General features: G+C 43.0%; 1 protein-coding gene across 9 annotated transcripts in view; it reads right to left on the reverse strand.

Moving 5' to 3' along the window:
* Positions 1–12,496, reverse strand: part of sytl5 (synaptotagmin-like 5) — an 84,774-nt gene that overhangs the window by 26,559 nt on the left and 45,719 nt on the right. For all 9 annotated transcript variants that reach the window (XM_090230262.1, XM_036975035.2, XM_036975036.2 and 6 more), the window contains one exon: positions 8,070–8,214. In XM_090230262.1, the coding sequence (XP_090086388.1) occupies positions 8,070–8,214 (145 nt within the window). The remainder of the gene's footprint in view (positions 1–8,069; positions 8,215–12,496) is intronic.

Consider the following 12,496-nt stretch of genomic DNA (forward strand, 5'->3'; position numbering starts at 1 on the left):
GAGAGAGGGATAAATTCACAGAGCTAGAGAGAGACATGGTGAAGCTCAGAGAGCTAGTCCACACAATCCAGACAGAACAAACCCACAAAACAGACCAGCACAACAACAACCCCCCAACAAGACCCGGAGGGCAGAAGTTGGAGATGGACGGCTGGCTGAGAGAGCTGGCTGCTATATGGACTGAGGTGAGAGAACTTATGGAGACACACACGGTACTGAACGAGGTCAGAAAGCTGAGGTGTAACAGAGAGCAGTACACTCCCCCAGAGAAGCCAGCAGCCGGACCACAACCTCAACACCACAATGGGATAGACAACACAGGACCCACCAACCCAACAGACCCCACCCCCTCCTGTCAGCTATCCTGATAGCCCTCCTGAAAACCCCCCCACATCCACTGAGGACACACAAAAGCCAGAGATTGTGCTCCTCATTGACTCAAATGGCAAATACATTCAAGAGGATAAACCTTTTCACAAACACAAAGTGGCTAAACTCTGGTGCCCAAACACTAGGCATGCCCTGGAGCTGTTGTCAGAGGACAGACTAGAGTCCCCCAGCAACATCATAATTCACATGGGCAAAAATGACCTGAGGTCCCAGATGGAAAGGGTGGCAACAGCACGGGAGCAGCTCTGTCGGACGCTGGCTATATACATAGTCAATGGTAGGCTTCGAGGGGACTCCTATGGTAGGTACACCTATAGCTCATCTCTTGGCAGTAGTACTGTAGACTATTTTATCACTGACCTCAACCCATCTTAGATCATTCACAGTCAGTCCACAGACACCCCTATCAGATCTCAGCAAAATCACACTCTACTTGAACAGAGCTATGCTCAATCATGAGGCTTCAAAGCCAAAGGAACTGAATAATATTAAGAAATGCATATAGATGGAAGGAAAATAGTGTGGAAATATACCAAAAAACAATTAGGCAACAACAAATTCAATCCCTTCTAGACAATTTCCTGTAATAGTGAAGGTGTAAACTTGGCAGTAAAAAACCTAAGCAGTATATTTGACCTCTCAGCTTTCCTATGAAATCTAAACATTTCAAGCAGACAACCTAAGACAAGAACAATGACAAATGGTTTGATGAAGAATGCAAAAGCCTAAGAAAGAAATTGAGAAACCTATCCAACCTAAAACATAGAGACCCAGAAAACCTGAGCCTTCACTGTGGTGAATCACTAAAATAATTGTATTTTATTTATTTATTTTACCTTTATTTAATCAGGTAGGCAAGTTGAGAACAAGTTCTCATTTACAATTGCGACCTGGCCAAGAGAAAGCAAAGCAGTTCGACAGATACAACGACACAGAGTTACACATGGAGTAAAACAAACATACAGTCAATAATACAGTATAAACAAGTCTATATACAATGTGAGCAAATTAGGTGAGAAGGGAGGTAAAGGCAAAAAAGGCCATGGTGGCAAGGTAAATACAATAATACAGAAATACATTACAGAAAAAGAAGGAACATCACATCAGAAATCAGCTCAATGTATTTGAAGAATCCATAGAATCGGACCACTTCTGGGAAAACTGGAAAACTCCAAACAAACAACAACACGAAGAGTTATCTATCCAAAACATAGATGTATGGATAAACCACTTATCCAATCTTTTTGGCTTTACAACAAAGAACAAACAGCAAAAACATATACATGATCAAATTAAAATCTTAGAATCAACTATTAAAGACTACCAGAACCCACTGGATTCTCCAATTACATTGAATGAACTACAGGACAAAATAAAAACCCTCCAACCCAAAAAGGCATGTGGGGTTGAAATGAAATAATAAAATACACAAACCACAAATTCCAATTGAACCATATTTAGGTAGCCTGTTTTGTGTTGGGTTTTGTGAGTGGTTGTTTCCTGTGTCAGTGTTTGTGCCACACAGGACTGTTTTCAGGGTTTTCACTTTGTTACTTTGTTTATGTGTTCATGTTCAGTTTTTCTCATAAAAAAACATGGACACTTACCACGCTGCATTTTGGTCCTCCTCTCCTTCCCAGGAAGAAAGCCGTTACAAATTGGCTATACTTCAACTCTTTAACATCATCCTCAGCTCTGGCACCTTCCCCAATATTTGGAACCAAGGACTGATCACCCCAATCCACAAAAGTGGAGACAAATTTGACCCAAATAACTACCGGGGGATATGCGTCAACAGTAACCTTGGGAAAATCCTTTGCATTATCATTAACATCAGACTTGTACATTTCCTCAGCGAAAACAATGTACTAAGCAAATGTCATGTTGGCTTTTTACCAAATTACCGTACAACAGATTTCTTTCCACAGTGCCGGGGGGTGAGACAGGGATGCAGCTTAAGCCCCACCCTCTTCAACATATATATCAACGAATCAACGAACAGTCTGCAGCACCCAGACTCACCCTAATCTGAAGTCAAGTCTCTACTGTTTGCTGATGATCTGGTGCTTCTGTCACCAACCAATGAGGGTACTACAGCAGAACCTAGATCTTCTGCACAGATTCTGTCAGACCTGGGCTCTGAAAGTAAATCTCAGTAAGACAAAAACAATGTTGTTCCAAAAAAAGGTCCAGTTGCCAGGACCACGAATACAAATTCCATCTAGGGACTTGTATGCCATCAAAAGGGACATAAAATTTGACATACCAATTAAGATCTGGCAAAAAAGACTTGAATCTATTCAAGAACCCATTGCAATTCATGGTTGTGAGGTCTGGGGGCCTCTCATCAACCAAGAATTCGCAAAATGGGCCAAACACCAAATATCCTCTGTGTACAATGTAAAACACCAAATAATGCATGCAGAGTAGAATTAGGCCAATACCCACTAATTATCAAAATCCAGAAAAGAGCAGTTAAATTCTACAACCACCTAAAAGGAAGCGATTCCCAAACCTTCCATAACAAAGCCATCACCTACAGAGAGATGAACCTGGAGAAGAGCCCCCCCCCCCCACCCCCTAAGCCAGCTGGTCCCGGGGCTCTGTTCACAAACACAAACAGACCCCACAGAGCCCCAGGACAGCAACACAATTAGACCCAACCAAATCATGAGAAAACAAAAAGATAATTACTTGACACATTGGAAAGAATTAACAAAAAAACAGAGCAAACTAGAATGCTATTTGGCCCTAAACAGAGAGTACACAGTGGCAGAACACCTGACCACTGTGACCAACCCAAAATTAGGGAAATCTTTGACTATGTACAGACTCAATGAGCATAGACTTGCTATTGAGAAAAGCCGCCGACGGCAGACCTGGCTCACAAGACAGGTTATGTGCTCACTGCCCACAAAATGAGGTGGAAAGTGAGCTGCACTTCCTAACCTCCTTAGAGACACATATTTCCTACAGATTACACAGAACACACAAAGAATTCCAAAACAAATCAAATGCCGATAAACTCCCATATCTATTGGGTGACATACCACAGTGTTTAATCACAGCAGCAAGATTTGTGACCTGTTTCCACAAGAAAAGGGCAACCAGTGAAGAACAAACTCCATTGTAAATACAACATGTATTTATGTTAATTTACTGTACATTTTTGATAGTTTACTTCACTTTTGTCTATGATCTATTTCACTTGCTTTGGCAATGTAAACACATGTTTCCCATGCCAATAAAGACCCTTAAATTGAGAGAGAGAGAGAGAGAGAGAGAGAGAGAGAGAGAGAGAGAGAGAGAGAGAGAGAGAGAGAGAGAGAGATAACAGGGTGGGAGGGAGGAAGAGAGTAACATAGGAGCTGTAATAACTTATGCCCTTGGCAGCTTTAGTCACAGTTTAACGTGTACACTTAATTCTTACAAAGTGCTACAACTCTCCAGTCTACGTCACGCTCCCACGCACCCAGCCTAATAGAACACTTCCTAACACATGCTCCCACGCACCCAGTCTAATAGAACACTTCCTAACACATGCTCCCACGCACCCAGCCTAATAGAACACTTCCTAACACATGCTCCCACGCACCCAGCCTAATAAAACACTTCCTAACACATGCTCCCATACACCCAGCCTAATAGAACACTTCCTAACACATGCTCCCACGCACCCAGTCTAATAGAACACTTCCTAACACATGCTCCCACGCACCCAGCCTAATAGAACACTTCCTAACACATGCTCCCACGCACCCAGCCTAATAGAACACTTCCTAACACATGCTCCCATACACCCAGCCTAATAGAACACTTCCTAACACATGCTCCCACGCACCCAGCCTAATAGAACACTTCCTAACACATGCTCCCACGCACCCAGCCTAATAGAACACTTCCTAACACATGCTCCCACGCACCCAGCCTAATAGAACACTTCCTAACACATGCTCCCACGCACCCAGCCTAATAGAACACTTCCTAACACATGCTCCCATACACCCAGTCTAATAGAACACTTCCTAACACATGCTCCCATACACCCAGCCTAATAGAACACTTCCTAACACATGCTCCCACGCACCCAGCCTAATAGAACACTTCCTAACACATGCTCCCACGCACCCAGCCTAATAGAACACTTCCTAACACATGCTCCCACGCACCCAGCCTAATAGAACACTTCCTAACACATGCTCCCACGCACCCAGCCTAATAGAACACTTCCTAACACATGCTCCCATACACCCAGTCTAATAGAACACTTCCTAACACATGCTCCCATACACCCAGCCTAATAGAACACTTCCTAACACATGCTCCCACGCACCCAGCCTAATAGAACACTTCCTAACACATGCTCCCATACACCCAGTCTAATAGAACACTTCCTAACACATGCTCCCACGCACCCAGCCTAATAGAACACTTCCTAACACATGCTCCCATACACCCAGTCTAATAGAACACTTCCTAACACATGCTCCCATACACCCAGTCTAATATAACACTCCCTAACACATGCTCCCATACACCTAGTCTAATAGAACACTTCCTAACACATGCTCCCATACACCCAGTCTAATAGAACACTTCCTAACACATGCTCCCATGCACCCAGCCTAATAGAACACTTCCTAACACATGCTCCCATACACCCAGTCTAATAGAATACTTCCTAACGCATGCACCCAGTCTAATAGAACACTTCCTAACACATGCTCCCATGCACCCAGTCTAATAGAACACTTCCTAACACATGCTCCCATGCACCCAGCCTAATAGAACACTTCCTGACACATGCTCCCATGCACCCAGTCTAATAGAACACTTCCTAACACATGCTCCCATACACCCAGTCTAATAGAATACTTCCTAACGCATGCACCCAGTCTAATAGAACACTTCCTAACACATGCTCCCATGCGCCCAGTCTAATAGAACACTTCCTAACACATGCTCCAATGCACCCAGTCTAATAGAACACTTCCTAACACAAGCTCCCAAGCACCCAGTCTAATAGAATACTTCCTAACGCATGCACCCAGTCAAATAGAACATTTCCAATCGCACACATCCAGTCTAATAGAACACTTCCTAACCCACGCACTCAGTCTAATAGAACACTTCCTAACCCACACACCCAGTCCACTTCCTAACACATGCTCCGACGCACCCAGTCTAATAGAACACTCCCTAACACATGCTCCCATGCACCCAGTCTAAGAGAACACTTCCTTAACTCATGCTCCCATACACCCAGTCTAATAGAACACTTCCTTAACTCATGCTCCCATGCACCCAGTCCAATAGAACACTTCCTTAACTCATGCTCCCATGCACCCAGTCTAATAGAACACTTCCTAACACATGCTCCCACGCACCCAGCCTAATAGAACACTTCCTAACACATGCTCCCACGCACCCAGCCTAATAGAACACTTCCTAACACATGCTCCCATACACCCAGCCTAATAGAACACTTCCTAACACATGCTCCCACGCACCCAGCCTAATAGAACACTTCCTAACACATGCTCCCACGCACCCAGCCTAATAGAACACTTCCTAACACATGCTCCCACGCACCCAGCCTAATAGAACACTTCCTAACACATGCTCCCACGCACCCAGCCTAATAGAACACTTCCTAACACATGCTCCCATACACCCAGTCTAATAGAACACTTCCTAACACATGCTCCCATACACCCAGCCTAATAGAACACTTCCTAACACATGCTCCCACGCACCCAGCCTAATAGAACACTTCCTAACACATGCTCCCACGCACCCAGCCTAATAGAACACTTCCTAACACATGCTCCCACGCACCCAGCCTAATAGAACACTTCCTAACACATGCTCCCACGCACCCAGCCTAATAGAACACTTCCTAACACATGCTCCCATACACCCAGTCTAATAGAACACTTCCTAACACATGCTCCCATACACCCAGCCTAATAGAACACTTCCTAACACATGCTCCCACGCACCCAGCCTAATAGAACACTTCCTAACACATGCTCCCATACACCCAGTCTAATAGAACACTTCCTAACACATGCTCCCACGCACCCAGCCTAATAGAACACTTCCTAACACATGCTCCCATACACCCAGTCTAATAGAACACTTCCTAACACATGCTCCCATACACCCAGTCTAATATAACACTCCCTAACACATGCTCCCATACACCTAGTCTAATAGAACACTTCCTAACACATGCTCCCATACACCCAGTCTAATAGAACACTTCCTAACACATGCTCCCATGCACCCAGCCTAATAGAACACTTCCTAACACATGCTCCCATACACCCAGTCTAATAGAATACTTCCTAACGCATGCACCCAGTCTAATAGAACACTTCCTAACACATGCTCCCATGCACCCAGTCTAATAGAACACTTCCTAACACATGCTCCCATGCACCCAGCCTAATAGAACACTTCCTGACACATGCTCCCATGCACCCAGTCTAATAGAACACTTCCTAACACATGCTCCCATACACCCAGTCTAATAGAATACTTCCTAACGCATGCACCCAGTCTAATAGAACACTTCCTAACACATGCTCCCATGCGCCCAGTCTAATAGAACACTTCCTAACACATGCTCCAATGCACCCAGTCTAATAGAACACTTCCTAACACAAGCTCCCAAGCACCCAGTCTAATAGAATACTTCCTAACGCATGCACCCAGTCAAATAGAACATTTCCAATCGCACACATCCAGTCTAATAGAACACTTCCTAACCCACGCACTCAGTCTAATAGAACACTTCCTAACCCACACACCCAGTCCACTTCCTAACACATGCTCCGACGCACCCAGTCTAATAGAACACTCCCTAACACATGCTCCCATGCACCCAGTCTAAGAGAACACTTCCTTAACTCATGCTCCCATACACCCAGTCTAATAGAACACTTCCTTAACTCATGCTCCCATGCACCCAGTCCAATAGAACACTTCCTTAACTCATGCTCCCATGCACCCAGTCTAATAGAACACTTCCTAACACATGCTCCCAATCTAGTAGAACACTTCCTAACACATGCTCCCATGCACCCAGTCTAATAGAACACTTCCTAACCCACACATCCAGTCTAATAGAACACTTCCTAACACATGCTCCCAGTCTAATAGAAAACTTCCTAACACATGCTCCCAGTGTAATAGAACACTTCCTAACACATGCTCCCACACGTCCAATCTAATAGAACACTTCCTAACCCACGCATCCAGTCTAATAGAACACTTCCTAACACATGCTCCCAGTCTAATAGAACACTTCCTAACACATGCTCCCATACACCCAGTCTAATAGAACACTTCCTAACACATGCTCCCATACACCCAGTCTAATAGAACACTTCCTAACACATTGCTCCCATACACCCAGTCTAATAGAACACTTCCTAACACATGATCCCATACACCCAGTCTAATAGAACACTTCCTAACACATGATCCCATACACCCAGCCTAATAGAACACTTTTTTATTAAATGCTTAATCTTATTCCCTGTCAGATTCAAACTAAGTAAACAAGTAATGTTGTCTGGGCTCTGTGAAACAGAGAGAATCCTGTCTCTCTCTGTAAGGTGTTCAGATACACACATGTTGGAGGTGTGAAGAGTGTGTTATCATGACGATACCTGATGACACAGAGGCCCTGGAGACAGCAATGGTGGGTGGGGCGGTATCAGACCCTGTCCAGCTATGCCCGGTGACGGTGTCGGACATCTTGTCAAACACGCTGTCGCTGGAGCGGAAACTAGCCACGCTCTCCGCTCCGTCCGGCTACACACACACACACACACACACACACACACACACACACACACACACACACACACACACACACACACACACACACGTGTTAATGAGGTTTGTGTGCTATGAGGTGTGTGTGTTTATGCGTGCATGCAATGTGTGTGTGTGTGTGTGTGTGTGTGTCTGTGTGTCTGTCTGTCTGTCTGTCTGTCTGTCTGTCTGTTTTTATTTGTATTTATTATGGATCCCCATTCAGCTACTCTTCCTGGGGTCTATCAAAATGAAGGTAGTTTATAAAATGTTAAAAACATTACAATACATTCACATATTTCACAACACACTGTGTGCCCTCAGGCCCCTACTCCACCACTACCACATAGTACATAATCCATGTGTTCGTGTGTGTATAGTGCGTATGTTATCGTGTGTGTGTATGTATGTGTCTGTGCCTATGTTTGTGTTAATTCACAGTCCCCGCTGTTCCATAAGGTATATTTTTATCTGTTTTTTTAATCAAATTGTACTGCTTGCATCAGTTACTTGATGTGGAATAGAGTTCCATGTTGTCATGGCTCTATGTAGTACTCTGCGCCTCCCATAGTCTGTTCTGGACTTCGGGACTGTGAAGAGACCTCTTGTGGCATGTCTTGTGGGGTATGCATGGGTGTCCGAGCTGTACGCCAGTAGTTCAAACAGACAGCACGGTGCATTCAACATGTCAATACTTCTCTTAAATACAAGTAGTTATGAAGTCAATCTCTCCTTCACTTTGAGCCAGGAGAGATTGACATGCATATTATTAATATTAGCTCTCTGTGTACATCCAAGTGCCAGCTGTGCTGCCCTCTTCTGAGACAATTGCAATTGGCCCTTTTTGTGGCATCTGACCAGTAGTCCAGGTGCGACAAAACTAGGGCCTGTAGAACCTGCCTTGTTGATAGTGCTGTTAAGAAGGTAAGGCAGCCCTTTATTATGGACAGACTTCTCCCCATCTTAGCTACTGTTGTATCAATGTTTTGACCATGACACCTCAACTTTCCCAATTTCCACATTATTTATTACAAGATTTCTTTGAGGTTTAGGGTTTAGTGAATGATTTGTCCCACATACAATGCTTTTAGTTTTAGAAATATTTAGGACTAACTTATTCCTTGCCACCCACTCTGAAACTAACTGTAGCTCTTTGTTACGTGTTGCAGTAATTTCAGTTGCTGTAGTAACTGACATTTACAGTGTGGAGTCATCCGTATACATAGACACGTTGGCTTCACTCAAAGCCAGTGGCATGTCATTAGTAAAGATTGAAAAAAGTAAGGGGCCTAGACAGCTGCCCTGGGGAATTCCTGATTCTACCTGGATTATGTTGGAGAAGCTTCCATTAAAGAACACCCTCTGTATTGTGTTAGACAGGTACCTCTTTATCAACCACATAGCAGGGGATGTAAAGCCATAACACATACGTTTTTCCTGCAGCAGATTATAATCGGTAATGTCAAAAGCCGCATTGAAGTCAAACAAAACAGTCCCCACAATCTTTTCATCATCAATTTCTCTCAGCCAATCGTTAGTCATTTGTGTAAGTGCTGTGCTTCTTGAATGTCCTTCCCTATAAGCATGCTGAAAGTTTGTTGTCAATTTGTTTACTGTAAAATACCATTGTATCTGGTCAAACACAATTTCTTCCAAAAGTTTACTAAGGGTTGGTAACAGGCAGATTGGTCGGCTATTTGAGACAGTAAATGGGGCTTTACTATTCTTAGGTAGCGGAATTACTTTTGCTTTCCTCCAAGCCTGGGGGCACACACTTTCTAGTAGGCTAAAATTGAAAATATGGCAAATAGGAGTGGCAATATTGTCTGCTATTATCTCAGTAATTTTCCATCCAAGTTGTTAGACCCCGGTGGCTTGTCATTGTTGATAGAAAATAATTTGTTAACCTCTTCCACACTCACTTTACGGAATTCAAAATTACAATGGTTGTCTTTCATAATTGAGTCAGATATACTTGGATGTGTATTGTCAGCGTTTGTTGTTGGCATGTCATGCCTAAGTTTGCTAATCTTGTCAATAAAAAAACAATTAAAGTAGTTGGCAATAGCAGTCGGTTTTGTGATGAATGAGCCATCTGAATCAATGAATGATGGAGCTGAGTTTTTTTCCCAAAATGTCATTTAAGGGGCTCCAAAGCTTTTCACTATAATTCTTTATGTCATTTATCTTGTTTCATAGTGTAGTTTCTTCCTCTTTTTATTCAGTGTAGTCACAGGATTTCTCAATTTGAAATACGTTTGCCAATCGGTTGTGCAGCCAGACTTATTTGCCATTCCTTTTGCCTCATACCACCTCTCAACCATGCAATTTTTCATATTCCTCATCAATCGATGGGGATTTAACAGTTTTTACAATCATTTTCTTAATAGGTGCATTCTTATTAGTGAATGGAATTAGCAATTTCATAAATGTGTCAAGTGCAGCGTCTGTTTGCTCCTCATTACACAATACGGATCAACAAATATTCTTTACAACAACAATATAGGAATCACTACAAAACCTATTGTATGACCTCTTCTACACTATATTAGGCCCAGCCTTGGGAACTTTGGTTTTCCTAGATATGGCTACTATATTGTGATCACTACATCCGCTGGATCTGGATACTGCTTTCAAACACCTTTCTGCAGCATTAGTAAAGATGTGATCAATACATGTTGATGATTTCATTAATGTGCTGTTTGTAACTACCCTGGTAGGTCGACTGCACCTTGAAAGCGGCAGCTCTAGCCTTTAGCTCGATGCGGATATTGCCTGTAATCCATGGCTTCTGGTTGGGATATGTACGTACAGTCACTGTGGGGACGAAGTCATCGATGCACTTATTGATGAAGCTGATGACTGAGGTGGTGTATTCCTCAATGCCATTGGATTAATCCCGGAACATATTCCAGTCTCTGCTAGCAAAACAGTCCTGCTAACATGAATTTCTTTTAACTAGGGAAATTGTGTCACTTCTCTTGCAACAGAGTCAGGGTATATGCAGCAGTTTGGGCCGCCTGGCTCGTTGCGAACTGTGTGAAGACTATTTCTACCTAACAAAGACAGCCTACTTCGCCAAATAGGGTATGATTTAACAAAAGTGCATTTGCGAAAAAGCACAATCGTTGCACGACTATACCTAACCATAAACATAAATGCCTTTCTTAAAATCAATACACAGAAGTATATATTTTTAAACCTGCATATTTAGCTAAAAGAAATCCAGGTTAGCAGGCAATATTAACCAGGTGAAATTGTGTCACTTTTCTTGCGTTCATTGCACACAATGAACGCAAGGGTGTATACAACAGTTTGGGCCGCCTGGCTCGTTGCAAACTAATTTGCCAGAATTTTATGTAATTATGACATAACATTGAAGGTTGTGCAATGTAACAGCAATATTTAGATTTGGGGATGCCACCCGTTAGATAAAATACGGAACGGCTCCGTATTTCACTGAAAGAATAAACGTTTTGTTTTCGAAATGATAGTTTCCGAATTTGACCATATTAATGACAAAAGGCTCGTATTTCTGTGTGTTATTATGTTATAATTAAGTTTATGATTTGATATTTGATAGAGCAGTCTGACTGAGCGATGGTAGGCAGCAGCAGGATTGTACGCATTCATTCAAACAGCACTTTTGTGCGTTTTGCCAGCAGCTCTTCGCAATGCTTCAAGTATTGAGCTGTTTATGACTTCAAGCCTATCAACTCCCGAGATTAGGCTGGTGTAACCGATGTGAAATGGCTAGTTAGTTAGCGGGGTGAGCGCTAATAGCGTTTCAATCTGTGACGTCACTCGCTCTGAGACTTGGAGAAGTTGTTCCCCAAAAGCTGCGGCTTTTGTGGAGTGATGGGTAACGATGCTTCGAGGGTGGCTGTTGTCGATGTGTTCCTGGTTCGAGACCAGGTAGGGGCGAGGAGAGGGACGGAAGCTATACTGTTACACTGGCAATACTAAAGTGCCTATAAGAACATCCAATAGTCACAAGGTACTGTATATGAAATACAAATGGTATAGAGAGAAATAGTCCTATAATTCCTATAATAACTACAACCTAAAACTTCTTACCTGGGAATATTGAAGACTCATGTTAAAAGGAACCACCAGCTTTCATATGTTCTCATGTTCTGAGCAAGGAACTTAAACGTTAGCTTTCTTACATGGCACATATTGCACTTTGACGTTCGTCTCCAACACTTTGTTTTTGCATTATTTAAACCAAATTGAACATGTGTCATTATTTATTTGAGGCTAAATTGATTTTATTGAT

Source organism: Oncorhynchus mykiss, chromosome 3 (assembly GCF_057628025.1).
Source record: "Oncorhynchus mykiss isolate SJ-2025 chromosome 3, ASM5762802v1, whole genome shotgun sequence".
NCBI lineage: Eukaryota > Metazoa > Chordata > Actinopteri > Salmoniformes > Salmonidae > Oncorhynchus > Oncorhynchus mykiss.